This window comes from Phocoena sinus, chromosome 20 (assembly GCF_008692025.1).
Source record: "Phocoena sinus isolate mPhoSin1 chromosome 20, mPhoSin1.pri, whole genome shotgun sequence".
In the NCBI taxonomy this organism is placed as follows: domain Eukaryota; kingdom Metazoa; phylum Chordata; class Mammalia; order Artiodactyla; family Phocoenidae; genus Phocoena; species Phocoena sinus.
The window spans coordinates 14,408,058-14,425,980 of NC_045782.1; the positions used below are offsets into that span (position 1 = coordinate 14,408,058).

Here is a 17,923-nt window from a genome sequence, read left to right on the forward strand (position 1 = left end):
ATTGTATACCACATTTTATTTATCTGATCGTTAGTTGGTGGACATTTGGGTTATTTATACTTCCTGGTTATTATGAATAGTGCTACTATGAACGTCCACATACCAGTTTACATGTAGACATGTGTTTTCAGGTCTCTAGGGTATTGACACTTATTCACACAACCCTAGTTGGACACTGTGATGATTTGTTGCTGTTGTTTATTTATTTATTTTTGGCTGCACTGGGTCCTTGTTGCAGCACACGGGCTTTCTCTAGCTGTGGCATGCAGGGGGGCCTACTCTTCGTTGCAGTGCCCGGGCTTCTTGTTGTGGTGGCTTCTCTTGTTGCAGAGCACAGGCTCTTGGCACGTGGGCTTCAGTAGTTGTGGCACCTGGGCTTAGCAGTTGTGGCTCACAGGCTCTAGAGCACAGGCTTGGTAGTTGTGGCGCACGGGTTTAGCTGCTCCGTGGCAGGTGGGCCCTTCCTGTGTCCCCTGCGTTGGCAGATGGATTCTTAACCACTGAGCCCCCAGGGAAGCCTCACTGTGATGATTTTTAATCTTGACCTCTCATCCTATTCAACTAAGTTCCTGCTGAATTATATGGAGGTGTATAAGCTCAGATACTACATGAGAATGAGGTCATTGTGCTACAGTTAAATACACAGCAGATGAAAGATAAGAGAATGTCAAAAATCTAAACTTACATAAAAGGGCATATTAAACTTTAGGGAGAAATAGGACTAAACATTTGGATCTGTTAGTGTTTAATTTTTATAAATGACAAAGAACATGTTACCAAATTCCCAGTGAGAGGGATAAATATAAAACATTTCTGAGGGATAAATATAAAACACTTGAAGAACTAAGTGAGAAAGAAATGGAGGGAGGGAGAAGGAGGAAAAGGGAAGGAGAGGTGGAGGGTGAGAGACAGAGAAAGAGAGGGAGGCAGGGCAGATGGAAGGAGGGAGAATGGAAGAGTACTGGGAGAGGGGAGGGGTGGGGGAGGAACGGGGAAAACAGCCAGGAAACTGGCTTAAAAAGTAATGAGGAGAGACCTTTATTGTTGTCTGCCATAAAAGCAATAACAGGCTTAAGATAGCCTAAGACTATAAACAGATAAACTTCCACTGGGATTTTCAAATGCTCTCAACAAGAATTAATTAGTGGAATATCAAGTTGCTATTACCTCCATGCAGGTTTGCTGACAGCACAAATGGATAGGCCTTCATCCAGCTCATTACAGCAATAGTTTCTGGTTGGGTAGGATCTGTGATCTGAATGAACTGATCTGGGAAATTTCGGTTCAGGTCAAAGTTGTTGCTGTTATTTCTGCCGACTACGCTTACTGAATCTCCTGTATGATAAAAGATTCAAATTTAAGCCATGTTTTATATTTTAATCCAATACACACTACTTCAGCTATCTTAATTCAAAGGTAAGTGTGAACACATCAGGCTTCACTATGATCAAACACACTGTGATTGAAACCGAGTAGGACCCTGTGGGGCCTTCCCAGGTTAAAAAAGCCCCTCTGTATCCCATATTTCTTGTTTGTAGAAAAAAGGCTTTAGTCTCCTAGGCCTTCCCTGAGTCCCAAAGAGCAGGTATAAGCAGTTACTGATTAGGGAAGTGAGGAAATTCAGAAGTAAACGAAAAGCAGTTAAGCAAGAAAAGTAATGACAATGATTCCCGATTAAAAACAAGAGTCCTAGTTCTTACTCAAGGGATATACATAACAATCTAACATGTATCCTTGAGTTGTTCTGCAGGATGTAAGACTCCGACCCAGTAGGGGAAGGTGACTATGTGCTGAGCACAAGCATGTAGACCCCGGACTGGTTGGAACCAGAAGGCTGATGATTAAGATTCCCGAAACATCAGCCTGTTACCTCCACACCACCAATCAATCAGAAGAAAGTCATGCACCCTGTACCCTCACCCCAAATGTTGCCTTTAAAAATCCTTCCCTGGGGCTTCCCTGGTGGCGCAGTGGTTGAGAGTCCGCCTGCCGATGCAGGGGATACCGGTTCGTGCCCCGGTCCGGGGGGATCCCGCATGCCGCGGAGTGGCTGGGCCCGTGAACCATGGCCGCTGGGCCTGCGCGTCTGGAGCCTGTGCTCCGCAATGGGAGAGGCCACAACAGTGAGAGGCCCGCATACCGCAAAAAAAAAAAAAAAAAAAAAAAAATCCTTCCCTGAAAGCCATTGAGAAGTTCAGGTCTTTTGAGCATGAGCTGCCCATTCTCCTTGTTTAGTGCCTGCAGATAAATCCTGTACTTTCCTTCACCACAACCTCATATCAGTAAATTGGCTTTGCTCTGCAGCAGGTGAGAGGATCCAAGTTCAGTTGGGTAACGTGATTAAAACACACATCGTCTTTACATTGTACATTTAAAAAAATGTATCTCTTCTAGATCTTCTGAATAGAAAGGTAAAACCATTATCCTTTCATTTCTGCCTGAGGGGAAAAACTCCAACCATACGAATTATATTAAAATATTGCTCATCTGTCAATAATCCACATACAGTGACGTGATCACAATGTTGAGTGGGCATGACTGGCATGAGGGGGACTCTATTGCACTGGCATACAGGTCACTAAAACAATGTAAATAAACAGACCAAATGAAAAGAAAAGAGTTGCAGTATGCTCACATTAAAGTGATAACAAAAAGGTAAAGTTAGTCAAGAACATAGTTGGAAGGGAGGAGGAGAAAGGGTTCAACTTAAGCTTATTCCATTTTACTATGGGATGAGAGCCCTATTATTGTCATTATAATGAGAAAATGAATGCAAGTGAATGAAGAAAACCTACTAGAGGACTCACTAGTAGTAAGTAGTTCCATCTTTCAGAAAGGTCTCAAGGGAGGAATGTGGAAGGAATGTGTGAGGCTGACAAAGAATAAGGTCCTTAGCGAAAGAATCTAAATGATATATATAAGGATTAACCTGGTCATTTACTAATCGATTCTCTCAGTGTTCAGTCAGTGAGAGTAATAAACCACATGGCTGCATATTCATATTGTGGTATCTTTTCTACTCACTGGTTATCACTGCCTGGAAGGAATCACAGGCTGGGAAAAGATGGATTCTCACTCTCCTAGTGTTCTGCATAATGTGGCCCATGTAAGAAAGTTGCTCTCCCTGCCCTTACTATAATGCCCTAGGAAAGATGGGCTAGCCCAGAGGAGGCAGAGGAATGGGAAGTCAGTAACTTAGCAGATTTAGATTATACATGCATGGGGAGTAGAAATGGGAGTCAAAACAGAGTCACTGGCTTAAAAAATATTTGGTTTGAGATTTCACTTATGAGATAAAGTTCCCAATACAATAATTTAACAAAAATTACTCTTAAAGTGGAACAGTTTGTAAAAATCTTACATTATTTTAGTAAATAAGAGCCATTACCAAAGTGGAGAACTTCATTAAATATAAACTTGATGACATAATTGTTGAATGAACTAGCCTATCTTACAAGAATACAAAAGCTAGAACCAATGATATATTATAAGTATAAAAATAGGAAGAAATTTCAGGGAAACAACCAGTTCAAATTCTTTTCTATCCCCCAATAATTATGCCATATAATAATCAAAAAGGTTAAGCATTAGTAGATAGCTATTCTTTACCTTCCTGGGCCTTTTCATACCCATCAGGATTCATGGATGGCATAAGGTGAATTCTAGTGTTAAGAACCAAATCTGTTACATCGGGATCTGTTCCAAAGTTCTTACAAAGGTATTCGATGAGGTTCAGTAACAGTTCTCTTCCAACCACTTCATTTCCATGCATATTTCCAATGTACTTAAATTCTGGTTCACCTGAAAATAAAGTAATTACATGGAAGACGTTTTTTCCTCTTCATTAATCCTAGACTCTCTCTACTTTTTCCCCAACACATACAAAGACCCTGAACCAAAGATTTAAGATATATTTTGGCAAAAGAAACAGGAAAAAGCATCTTATAAAGCAGTCCTTACTAATATATACGTCTGAGCAAGCTCAAAGCATATATACGTATGTGTGTATATATACATATATACACACACACACATATATATGCCATATAATATGAAAATAAAAGTACTATTAGCAGAAAGAATCTAATTATGCATTATGTTAAACTTTGTGTATAATATGGATTATCAAATGGATTTTCTTCTTTTCTAGGAAAAAATTGGTTACATTTTCTTTGATCCAGTTATACATACAATACGTGACCTTTCTAGATGAAGCAAAGCAATACAGCACATAGCTCTGAAAAGCAATCTGAAATTATGTGTGAAACTACACCAATTACCTGGTTCATGGACACCTGGATTATCAGATATCTCCATTACATAAAGTTCTCTTGACTCTACCGATTTTCCCAATGAATAAAGCCGGGTGATGTTAGGATATTCATTGGCAAACCTTCTCAAGAAGATTTCCATATCAGGGAAATGGTGGTGGTGAAAGTCCTGTGGCTGAACTGGCTGGTGGGAGGACTGTGTTCCAAGAGGACTATTAGGTATAGCAACTGTGCTAGCAGTTACTACAACCTCTGTTGTGTCAGGGACTACTGAAGCCACAGTTGGCCGAAGGGGAAAATTCACCTTTGTGGCTGGTCCTTCTTTCACTATTATGTTATTAACAGTCAGTGGCAGATACCTGAAAAGAAAAATTTGAAAAAGTAGATGGCTTGGAGTTAAACTGAAACAGACAATGCTTTAACATTATAAAAGTACAATAGCCTTTTCATACTCCTGTGCTTAGTCTATCGAAAATCAAATCAAATAAAGATAAATGTGTAAATTCAAGACTTTTAGCGTATTATCTCACAAAGAATCCCAGATTAAGTCCTTAAAGAACTATTTCTCTTACCATCCTTTCAGGTTCCACACATTAGAATGCTTATAAAAGATTACATTCAGGGGCTTCCCTGGTGGCACAGTGGTTAAGAATCCACCTGCCAATGCAGGGGACACGGGTTCGAGCCCTGTGCCAGGAAAATCCCACATACCAGGGAGCAACAAAGCCCGTGCACCACAACTACTGAGCCTGTGCTCTAGAGGCAGAGAGGCACAACTACTGAGCCCACGTGCCACAGCTACTGAATGAAGCCTGTGCACCTAGAGCTCGTGCTCCGCAACAAGAGAAGCCACTGCAATGAGAAGCCCGCGCACCGCAACAAAGAGTAGCCCCTGCTCGCTGCAACTAGAGAAAGCCCGTGCACAGCAACGAAGACCCAATGCAGCCAAAAATAAATACATTTATTAAATAAATAATTTTTTTAAAATTACATTCAAAGGAGAGAATACGATGAAAAATGAAGGTCGTTAATCCATTGTAACCATTGCTACAATACTCAAAGTAGATATAAATGATCCAATTCTTTGCAGTGCCTTATCAGACTGACATTCCAACTACTTTACCAAATGGGAAAGTTCAAAATTAAAGGTAATTTATTTGCTAAAGGTAAATCCTTAGCAAAATGAGCTTCCAGAAATGTTCCCAGAGGAGGTGGGGAACCACTCATGTCATGTATTAGAAAGCTGATGGTGAGACAGCTCTTCAAAATGTCTTTCATAGAGCCCTGAGTTTCTTCTGCCTTGGTATTCAATTAGCCTCGCGGCAATGCTTTACAGAGCTGACCACCAAGCTTTTTTTTTTTTTTGCGGTACGTGTGCCTCTCACTGTTGTGGCCTCTCCTGTTGCGGAGCACAGGCTTTGGACGCGCAGGCTCAGCGGCCATGGCTCACGGGCCCAGCCGCTCCGCGGCACGTGGGATCCTCCCAGACCGGGGCACGAACCTGTGTCCCCTGCATCGGCAGGCGGACTCTCAACCACTGCGCCACCAGGGAAGCCCCATCAAGCTTTTAAGACTGTCCTTCCTCCCAATTTTACAACGATGCTTCATATCCAGTTGTATTGTTAATGTGACAGAAGATCCACCATAGTATTTTCTCATTATAAAGAGGGAAAAAATCAGAAAACAAGGAAAAATAAAAGCCAGATACAGTAAACAAGATCTCCAAGAGTATATTTCTCTTCTTAGATATAAACAGAAACTTGACATTTTAAGAGTCTAGTTTAAATTCTTACCCAGTTAAAACTGCGGTAATGTTATAAGTTCCAGGAACAAGTAATCGGTGGAAATCACCAAATCTTCCTGTTGTGATATTATGATTAATACCAGCCACTGAGATGGTTGCATTCTCTAAGCCAGCTCCTGTTACTGAATCTTTAACAAATCCTTTAACTCCAATGTGGACCTAAAAAAAACAAGAATCAAAGTAGACTGCTCAGAGACAATCAGTTTGGAAGGCAAGAGAAAATAACCTCTCTGCATTGATGCTAGAATTTTTTAAAAATAAGCTTATTCCTCTAGCTCCCTGAAATAGTTTTCAATCTCTCCAAGTTAAAATAAAATATAGACCAAAAAAATTAAATCCTTAAACTTAAGTCATCTGAAATCTAGACTGGTAAAATGCTTTCGAAATTCCTTCTCCTCAAAGCCAGACTTCTGCTTTTATCAGTAAGATATAAGTAATCATTTCTGATATATCCAGTAGTATATTAGCCTGCCTGATATTTAAATTAAACTTATGTCCGTGGCTTATATAATGGTAAAGGTTCTCTAGCAAATATGATCGAATAGCATTGTAAGAATCTGGTACTACAAATTTTGCTAATTATTTCAGGTGGTAAAAGTGTTGTAAGACAGTCAAAAGAAGCCCTCCAGAGGAAAAGAGCTGGGGGGAAGGATAACAGAGGCATGGCTAGAATATGTTCTAACAGATTCTAATATAATAATTTCTAAATATAATCTACAATCTTAAATAATAAAAACAGAAAAATAAAGGGTATCTAGAATAAACTGTTGTTCATATACACAAATTTCTCCCTTATTTAATCAATTATTACCATACGCCAACCTTCCATTCAGCTTTTACCTTTTCAATCAATGTGATCAAAGACTCACGATTGTTCTCCCATTCTTGTTGAAGCTGCGAAGCTGGTGGGTACTTGCAACAAGACAGTTCTAATGTGATTTCAAAACAGTTGGCCCATAGATAATTGTAATCTTGCATGCCACCTGAAACATGAAGGAAAAAATAAGTTTATTCTCAGAATTCTACTCTCAAAAAGACCATAGAAATTAAATCAGTCATCTCTGCATGTATAAATTCTCTTTTCATTAAATTGTTTGAAATTGGAGAAGGCTCTTGAATTATAGAGGACACTAACAAGGAAGGCGAAAGGAATACACCTTGGAAAGGAATATACATAAAGGAAATATATTTGATTGATAGGACAAACAGTTATAAAGAGCATGAATATAATTGTTAATAACAATAGCAATAATGATAACCACTCTACATTTGAGTGTTTACTATATGCCAGCTCTGTTCTATGACCTTTATGCGTATTAACATTTAATCTTTACAAAAACTTTTTGAGGGAGGTGTTGCTATTTCACCCATTTTACAGATGTGAGAAGTAAAGCACAGAGAGGTGAAGATTTTTGACAGAATGAACGTGAAGAATACTCAAGATCTTAAAGTTATAAAGGATAGTCACACCAAAGCATTATTAAGGGCTTACTATTCTAACTGTACTCCCTGTATCACAAAGGTGACAAGAAGGGTCTGGATCAAAATGGTAGAGTAGAAAGAGCCTGAGCTCAACTCCTCACATAGGCACACTAAAATTACAACTACTTACAGACCAACTACCTCTGAGAACAACCTGAAGAATAACAGAAAAGATTTCCCACAGCTAAAGACATAAGGAAGGAGCCACAACAAAATGGGGTGGGTGGGTGGAGATGCAGTCTAGTCAGGGCCCACACCCCTGATGCAATGATGCACAAGCAGGAGGAATATCACAATTGTGACGGTCATCCCTGAGGAGCAAGGAGTCCAAGACCAACACTGAGCTCCCTAGACCAGGGTCCTGAATTAGGAAGGCAAGCCTCCAAAATGTCTGGCTTAAAAGCCAGTGGGGCTTATGTTCAGGAGTACCAGAGAGCTGTAGGAAACCAAGACTCTGCTCATAAGGGTACATGCAGAAATACACTTGCTCCAAGTCCCAGCACAGAGGCAACAGTTTGAAAGGCACCTGAATCAGACACACTTGCTGATATTGGATAGCCTCTGGGAGAGGCAGGAGGCAGCTGGGACTCCCCCTGGGGACTGAGATTCTGGCAGCAGCCCCTTTTTGTGATCTCATTCTATCATGCTGACACCAGCATTGACAGGCACCATTTTGGAATCCTCTTTCGAGCCTATTAGAGCCAGGGGCCTGCCTCACCCACCAGCATGCCCACAGTGGTCAAACAATGCTGAGCATCACACTCAAACATGCCCAGGCCTGCCCTGACCATCAATGTGCCCAAGCAGTTGGCCCTGCCACAACAGAAAGGCACAAGCAGCCCTCACAGGGAACACCCCTGAAGTGTCTGCCTTGAGGGGAGCAAGCTGCTGGGCCCATAGGACATCTCCAACATAAAGTCACTTCTCCAAGATCGGAAGACATAACAGACCTATTTAATACAAAGAAAATCAACACAGAAAATTAGGCAAAATGAAGAGACAGAGGAATGTGTTCCAAATGACAAAACCTCAGAAAAAGACCTAAATGAAATGGAGATAAGCAATCTACCTGATAAAGAGTTAAAGGTAATGATCATAAATATGCTCACTGAACACAGGAGAAGAATGGATGAACACACTGAAAACTTCAACAAAGAGTTAGAAAATATAAAAAAGACCAATTAGGGCTAAAAAATACAATAACTAAAATGAAAAATAGGACTTCCCTGGTGGTGCAGTGGTTAAGAATCTGCCTGCCAATGCAGGGGACATGAGTTCGATCCCTGGTCTGGGAAGATCTCACATACCAAGAAGCAACTAAGCCTGTGCTCCACAACTACTGAGTCTGAGCTCTAGAGCTCGCATGCTGCAACTACTGAGCTGCGTGCTGCAACTACTGAAGCCTGCGCACCTAGAGCCTGTGCTCTGCAACAAGAGAAGCCACTGCAATGAGAAGCTTGTGCACCGTGACAAAGAGTAGTCCCCGCTCGCCACAACTAGAGGAAGCCCGTGTGCAGCAACGAAGACCCAATGCAGCCAAAAATAAATAAAATTTAAAATAAATAAATAAATAGAAAGGGACACATGAACTTTTTTAAAAAAATAAAATGAAAGATACACTAGAAGGAATCAACAGTAGATTTGATGATACAGAATAATGGATCAGTGATCTGGAAGACAGAGTAGTAAAAATTACCCAAGCTGAACAGGAAAAAAAAAAAATGAGGATACTTTAAGTGACTTCTGGGACAACATCAAGCATATTAACATTTGTGTTATAGGGTCCCAGAAGGAGAAGAAAGATAAAAAAGAGAAGAGAACTTATATGAAGAAATAGTAGCTGAAAACTTCCCTAACCCAGGGAAGGAAACAGACATCCAGTTTCAGGAAACACAGAGAGTCCCCAACAAGATGAACACAAAGAGGTACACACCAAAACACATATTTAAAATGTCAAAAATTAAATATAAAGAGACTCATAAAAGTATCAAGAGGAAAAACAACTAGTTACATATAAGGAAACTCCCATAAGACTATCAGCTAACTTTTCAGCAGAAGCTTAGCAGGCCACAAGGGAATGGCATGATATACTCAAAGTGCTGAAAACAAAAAATACAACCAAGAATACTCTACGCAGTAAGGTTATCATTCAGAATTGAAGGAGAGATAAAGAGTTTGACAGACAAACAAAAGCTAAAGGAGTTCACCCCAATAAACCAGCTCTTCAAGAAATGTTAAAGGGACTTCTCCAAGCAGAAAAGGCCACAACTAGAAGTAAGAAAATGAATAAAGAAAAAAATCTCAATGGCAAAGACAAACATATAGTAAAAGGTAGTGGATCAACCACTTATAACTCTAGTAGAAAGGTTAAAAGACAAAAGTAGTAAAATCATCTGTATCTACAATAAATAGTTATGGGATACACAAAATAAAAAGATATAAAATATGTATCAAAACATAAAACGTGGTGTAGGGGTGGGGGGGGGTAAAAATGTAGGGCTTTTAGAATCCCTTCAAACTTAAGAGATCATCATAAAATAGACAGCTATATACAAAGGTCATTATACATGAACCTCAAGGTAACCACAAACCAAAAACTGGTAAGAGATACACAAAAAATAAAGAGAAAGGAATCCAGACATAACACTAAAAATAGTCATCAAATCACAAGGGAAGAGAGACAAGAGAAGGAAGGAACAAAGAACAACTAAAAAACTCAGAAAAACAATTAACAAAATGGCAATAAGTATATACCTATCAATTATTACTTTAAATGTAAATGGACTAAATGCTCCAATCAAAAGACACAGGATGGCTGAATGGATAAAAAAGTAAGACCCATATAAGAGACTCACTTCAAATCTAAAGACACACACAGACTGAAAGTAAAGAGATGGAAAAAGATATTCCACTCAAATGGAAATGAAAAGAAAGCTGAGGGAGGAATACTTATATCAGACAAAATAAACTTTACAACAAAGACTGAAACAAGAGACAGAAAAGGGAATGTTGTAATGATAAAGGGATCAAGCCAACAAGAGCACATGACACTTGTACATATCTGTGTGTCCGACACAGGAGAACTTAAATACATATAGAGAGCAAATATTAACAGACATACAAAGAGAAAGACAGAACACAACAGTAGTAGGGAACTTTAACACATTTTCATAAATAGACAGATCATCCAAACAGAAAAATCAATAAGGAAATACTGGCCTTAAACAACACATTAGACCAGCTTGACTTAATAAATATATACAGAATAGTCCATCCCAAAACAGCAGAATATACATTCTTTTCAAATGCACATAGAACATTCTCCAAAATAGATGACATGCTAGGCCACAAAACAAGTCTCAATAAATTTAAGAAAACTGAAATCATATTAAGCATTCTTTTCTGATCACAATAATTAGAAATCAATTACAATAAGAAAAATGGGAAAAACACAACCATGTGGAGGCTAAACAACATGCAACTAAACAACCAATGGGTCAATGAAGAAATCAAAGGGGAAATAAATAAATACCTTGACACAAATACAAAAGAGACGGCCCAAATAAATAAAATCAGAAATGAAAGAGAAGTTACAAACGACACCACAGAAATACAAAGGATCATAAGAGATTACCATGAAAAATTCTATGCCAACAAATTGGACAACCTAGCAGAAATGGATAAATTCCTAGAAACATACAATCTTCCAAGACTGAATCAGGAAGAAATGGAAAATACGAACAGACTGATTACCAATAATAAAGTTGAATCAGTAATCAAAAAACTCCCAACAAACAAAAGTCCAGGGCCAGACAGCTTCACAGCTGAATTCTACCATTTAAAAAAGAGTTAATACTTATCCTCCTCCTCCTGAAGAGGAAGAATCACTACAAATTTTGTTCTACAAGGCCAGCATTACCCTGGTACCAAAACCAGACTAAGACACTACAGAAAAAGAATATATCCCTGATGTACACAGATGCAAAAATCTTCATTTGTTACAACTGATGAACCTACATCAACACATCATTACCACCCAAAGTCCGTAGTTTACATTAGGGTTCATTCTCGGTGTTGTATATGCTATGAGTTTTGACAAATGTATAATGACATGTTTCCCCATTATAGTATCATACACAGTGGTTTCACTGCCCTAAAAATCCTCTATGCTCCACCTATCCATCCCAACCTCCTCCCTAACCCCTGGCAACCACTGATCTTTTTACTATCTCCATATCCTTTTGCCTTTTCCAGAGTGTCATATAGTTGGAGTCATATAGTTGGAATCATATAGTATGTAGCCTTTCCAGATTGGTTTCTTTCATTTAGTAATAGGAATTCAAGGTTGCTCTGTGTCCTTTTTTTTCTGGGCTGCGCAGCTTGTGGGATCTTAGCTCCCTAACCAGGCATCGAAACTGGGCTCCCTGCAGTGGAAGTGCGGAGTCCTAACCACTGGACTGCCAGGGAATTCCCTCCTCCATGTCTTTTCATGGCTTGATAGCTCATTTCCTTTTAGTGCTGAATAATATGCCTTTGTCTGATGTACCACAGTTTATTTCACCCATTCACCTACTGAAGGACATCTTGGTTGCTTCCAAGTTTTGACAATTATGTAAAGTTTACTATAAACATCTATGTGCAGGTTTTTGTGAGAACGTAAGTTTTCAACTCCTTTGGTTAAATACCAAGGAGCAAAATTGCTGGGTTGTATGATTAGAGTATGTTTAGTTTTGTAAGAAACCACCAGACTATCTTCCAAAATGGCTGTACCATTTTGCATTCCCACCAATAATGAATGAGAGTTCCTGTTGTTCTACATCTTCACAAGCATTTGCTGTTGTCAGGGTTCTGGATTTTAGCCTTTCTGATAGGTGTGTAGTGGTAACTTGCTTTAATTTGCATTTCCCTAATGACATATAATGTGGAGCATATTTTCATGTTTATTTGCCATCTGTCTATCTTTGTTGGTGAGATGTCTGTTAAGGTCTTTGGCCCATTTTTTTTTTTTTTTTTTTTTTTTTTTTTGCGGTACGCGGGCCTCTCACTGCTGCGGCCTCTCCCGTTGCGGAGCAACAGGCTCCGGACGCGCAGGCTCAGTGGCCATGGCTCACGGGCCCAGCCGCTCCGCGGCATGTGGGATCCTCCCACACCGGGGCACGAACCCGCGTCCCCTGCATCGGCAGGCGGACTCTCAACCACTGCGCCACCAGGGAAGCCCTTTGGCCCATTTTTTAATGCAGTTGTTGTTTTCTTAGTATTGAGTCTTAAGAGTTTTTTATGTATTTTGGATAACAGTCCTTTATCAGATGTGATTGCCTTCTTTTTTAGGCTGAATAATATTCCATTGTATGTATATACCAAATTTTCTTTATCCATTCATTTGTCAATGAATATTTAGGTTGCTTCTTGGCCATTGTGACTAACACTGCAATGAACATGGGTGTACAAATATCTTTTCAAGATCTTGTTTTCAATTCTGTTGTATTTACACCCGGAAGTGGGATTGTTGAATCATATGGTAATTCTATTTTAAACTTTTTGAGGAAGCTCCATACTGTTTTCCATAGCAACTGCACTATTTTATATTCCTACCAACTGTGCAAACTCCACATCCCCAACAACACCTGCTATTTTGGTATTTTTGATAGTGGTCATCCTCAGAGGTATAAGGTGATATCTCATTGTGGTTTTGATTTGTTTTTCCCTGATCATTAATGATATTAAGCATCTTTTCATATGTCTGTTGGCCGTTTATATGTTTTTTGAAGAAATGTCTATTCAAGTCCTTTGCCCGTTTATTAATCAGATTACTTGTTGAGTTGTAGGAGTTCTTTATATATTCTGAATATTAACCCCTTATCTGATATATGGTTTGCAAATATTTTCAGTAGGCTGCCTTTTCACTCTGTTGATTGTCTCCCTTGCTGCACAGAACACTGAAGGGTTTTGAGCAGAGGTGTGATATAATCTGAACAGCCTTTTTTAAAGATCATTCTGACTGCTGAGTGAAAAATGACTATAGGGAAACGAAAAGGAAAGCAGGAAGATGAATTAGAAGAGAATAATGGATTTGACTAGGTTGCTGGTAATGGAGATAAAGCAGAGAGATTTGGATGTAGAAAGGACTTGTTTAAAAGGAATCAAGGATGATGTCTAGATTTTTGGCTTGAGAAACTAGGGAGACAGTGTTATTAGTGTCATTAACTGAGAGGATGAAGGAGAACAAAGGAAACAGATATGGCATGCCTAAGGCTCTGTCTTTGATCCTCTTCTCTTTCTTCACTTATGCCCTTGGTGTCTCATGCAGCCCCATGGGGTTTAAATATTATCTACCGGCTGACAACTCTCAAATTTCTATGTCCAGCCTACACCTCTTTCCCAGAATCCAGACTTGTCCATCCAATTGCCTATTCAATATCTCTACTTGGATATCACAAACCTAACATATTCTCATCTTCCCTAAACCAGTCTCTCTCATGATGGTCAATGGCACTAGAAGAATTTAGTTGCTCAGGCCCAAAGCTCTGGAGTCACATCCCACATCTAAAGCATCAGGAAATCGTGCTAGTTCTAACTTCAAAATATATCCAGAATCCCAAGATTTCTCCTCACCTCTACTTCTGCTGCCCTGATACAAGCCACAATTGTTTCTCCACCTGGATTTCTGCAATCACTCTTAATAGGTCTCCATGTCCCTGCCCTAGCCGTTCTATGTTCTTTTCTCAACAGAGATGCCAGAGAAATTCTGCTAAAATGTAAGTTGGATGTTATTCCCCTATACGATGACTCTCTATTTCACTCAGACTAAGAGCCAAAGCCTAAGCCTCTGCATGATTTGTCCACCACCACTCCCCTTCCCTCTCTAACCTTTTTTTTTTTTTTTAACATCTTTATTGTGGTACAATTGCTTTACAATGGTGTGTTAGTTTCTGCTCTATAACCAAGTGAATCAGTTACATATATACATATGTTCCCATATGTCCTCCCTCTTGCGTCTCCCTCCCTCCCACTCTCCCTATCCCATCCCTCCAGGCTGTCACAAAGCACCGAGCTAATATCCCTGTGCCATGCGGCTGCTTTTATACTCTCCCCATCACAGGCTGTGCACCAGCTACACTGGCCTCCCCGCTGTTCACCGGATACACTAGGTACCTCCTGACTTTGGGTCTTTGTTCTAGCTGTTTCCTTTGCCTGGTATGCTCTTCCCCCACATATCTCTACTTGACTAACTCCTTCCCCTCACCTTCAGCTCTTTGCTCCAATTTCAACTTGACAATTAGGCTCACCTTGATCTCCCCACTTAAAGTTGCTACTTACTTCTCCCCATCGCTGTCCCCAAGCCCATCTCACCAGCACTCTCACCCTTTTCTACTTTTTTCTTTTTTTTCTACACTACCTAACAATTTACCTATTATGTTTCTTATTTACTGCCTGCTCCTCCTTGCTAGATTATAAGCAACACAAGGGCAGAATATTTGTTATGCTCATTGATGGATATTCCAAGCACAAGAACAGTACCAGGCACATCGTATTCCTTCAGTAAATATTTGTTGAAGGAATGAAAGTAAGTAGGCTGGATCAGTGGGAAGTTAAGACTTCTGTTTTGAATGCATTAAATTTGAGATTCCCATTGACCATCCACGTGGAGATGTCAAATAGACTTTGTCTTCGTAAAATATATGTGCAGGTTTACCACTACCACAAGCCCAGTAACTTTGTCTTAACCTTTTTTCTTAGAAGGCAAGCTATCCATCTTTTGGTTTTCTCTTATCTTCCAGCATCTTGGCACTTACTTTGGGTCTGGAAGAAAAATGGTGAGATGCTGATTTTCACATCCCTACCAGTCATATTTCGTCATTAAGTGACGTAAGTCACCTTCAGTCATTGTTGACCTCTGATCATCTTTGGTAACTCTGACTCACATGTACACATGTGAACATACATATGTTATTCATTGTATATCATATTTATTAATCTCCAATATTTACTACTGTATTGGTCACAGTACAATGGTCATTGTAAATCATTAAACTAAGATTATAGGGATTTATAAATAGGAGACATATTTCCATTCAGAGTTTAGAGTCTTGGTGAGGAAAAGAAACACAGAACACATACAAATAATTTCAGAGCAATACAAATGTGAACTAATCTATTTTTCTGCATATATAAAAGTTAATAGAAAAAAAAATCTTCCCATCTACGGAAAAAAAAAACTCAATAGCTGAATTAAATTGCAAACACAGTCAACTCACGCTTTAACTATGCCAGAATGCAGTGAAGTAGACTACTTATAATACTATAATCACCAGGCTTGAGTCCTAGCATTCTTTTGTCTACCCCTTAATTGTCTTACTTCAGCAGTAATTTAAGAAATACTAGCTAACAGCAACAAGAAGACAAAGCTTACAGTCATATTTTAGAGTGTTATCTAATCATCTTTTTAGATGTAACTTTAATAGGACTGTAACTAGCCAGCTCCAATGAATAACACATACAAACATATGCCCAGGGTAAGGGGCGGGGAGGAAGGACAGAAGTCTTTTTAAAATAAGACCTAATTCTCAGAGAAGAAACTACATTCAGTGGCCTCTGGTCCTACAGATCACATTTTATATAAATAGTGATTTTGTAGCATATAACTTATGAACAATCTAAAACTAAAGGTCTGGGCTTCCCTGGTGGCGCAGTGGTTGAGAGTCTGCCTGCCAATGCAGGGGTCACGGGTTCGTGCGCCGGTCCGGGAAGATCCCACATGCCGCGGAGCGGCTGGGCCCGTGAGCCATGGCCGCTGAGCCTGCGTGTCCGGAGCCTGTGCTCCGCAACGGCAGAGGCCACAACAGTGAGAGGCCCACGTACCGCGAAAAAAAAAAAAAAAAACAACTTTTAAAAATCATCTAAAAAACTGGAAACAAATGGGATATTAACTGAGTTATGAATAATTTAAGATTTTTTTTCAAGATGCCACAAATAGGCATTATTTGCCATCTGTATTAAACTTCACATTATTTTTCCAATACTAAATGTCAAAGACTGTATAATAAGTAATCTTAGCTAAGTAGCTGGTCCAGATCCGTTGTCTTGATTTTTTCCTTAACAGAAAACCTGCTTATGCAAAGCTAGAGCTAGAGTTCACTGTCACAGAGAACACTGATCTGCAGATAGGCCTGACATTTCTGACAGCTGCAGCTACTACCAGATTCAGTTTATTTTTTTAAGCTGACATGTTATGTGGCTCAACATAGACTAAAGGATAAAATGTCTGATTTCAGAACATTATCCAGTCAAAGAAAATTTTAATTTTGGGAATGAAATATTCACCATAGGCATATCTCAAAGCAATATAGCACTTTATTAACAGTATAAAGGATCTGCTATTTATCCTACTCATTAACAATCATAAATAATCAAGCCTCTAAAATCCATTAGTCTCTTACTGGGCTATCTAAACCAATGACCTTCAAACTTTTTTATTCATAGGAAAATAATCTTGAAAAATTATGCAATATTTCACACATTTTAAAGTTGGTACCTAAAAGTTTTGATTTTAAATTTAAATAGTAACAATGTAATTTCTTGCATAATGTAAATTTTTATTTTTTAAATAAAGCCTTTACATTGTTATTTTAGGTGGATTCAAATAAATAAAAATACTACAGAAATTTGATTCCTAGAATCATCTTTTAAAACTTGCATGAACACTCTTCTTCAACAGGAGGGATTTTATAGCTTTCTTTTGTAAAAGAAACTTGAACTTTTATTTCCATTCCACTTGCTCCACAGATTGTTATTCAAATGGGACATACTTTTTTTTTTTAATAGATCTTTATTGGAGTATAATTGCTTTGCAATGCTGTGTTAGTTTCTGTAGCACAACAAAGCAAATCAGCCATATGAATACACGTGTCCCCATATCCCCTCCCTCTTAAGCCTCCCTCCCATCCTCCCTATCCCACCCCTCTAGGTCATTGCAAAGCACCAAGCCGATCTCCCCGTGCTATGCTGCTGCTTCAAATGGGATACACTTTTATGCCTGAAAGTCCTTCATTGATCATCCTATAATACTTCAATCTATAGTAATATGTATGTATGCATATTTAAATTTCTCTTAATTTCCAATGACATTAATGCCCTATTAAATTTTTGTCTTCTAGATTGAATTATTGGGACTTCTCTAGCAGTCCAGTGGTTAAGACTTCGCCTTCCAATGCAGTGGGTATACCTGGTCGGGGAGCTAACTAAGATCTCACATGCCCTGAGGCCAAAAAACCAAAACATAAAACAGAATCAATACTGTAACAAGTTCAATACAGACTTTAAAAATGGTCCACATCAAAAAAAATCTTTATAGATTGAAGCATGACAA

The 17,923-nt window shown here is 39.1% G+C and overlaps 1 protein-coding gene across 2 annotated transcripts in view; it reads right to left on the bottom strand.

Moving 5' to 3' along the window:
• CPD (carboxypeptidase D) overlaps nt 1-17,923 on the bottom strand; it is a 67,386-nt gene that overhangs the window by 34,958 nt on the left and 14,505 nt on the right. The window contains exons 3-7 of one of the 2 annotated variants that reach the window (XM_032615147.1): nt 6,916-7,058; nt 6,065-6,234; nt 4,281-4,630; nt 3,610-3,801; nt 1,168-1,335 (exon numbers count right to left, since the gene is read on the bottom strand). In XM_032615147.1, coding sequence (XP_032471038.1) covers nt 1,168-1,335; nt 3,610-3,801; nt 4,281-4,630; nt 6,065-6,234; nt 6,916-7,058 — 1,023 coding nt within the window. The remainder of the gene's footprint in view (nt 1-1,167; nt 1,336-3,609; nt 3,802-4,280; nt 4,631-6,064; nt 6,235-6,915; nt 7,059-17,923) is intronic. The other variant, XM_032615148.1, reaches the window with a different exon arrangement.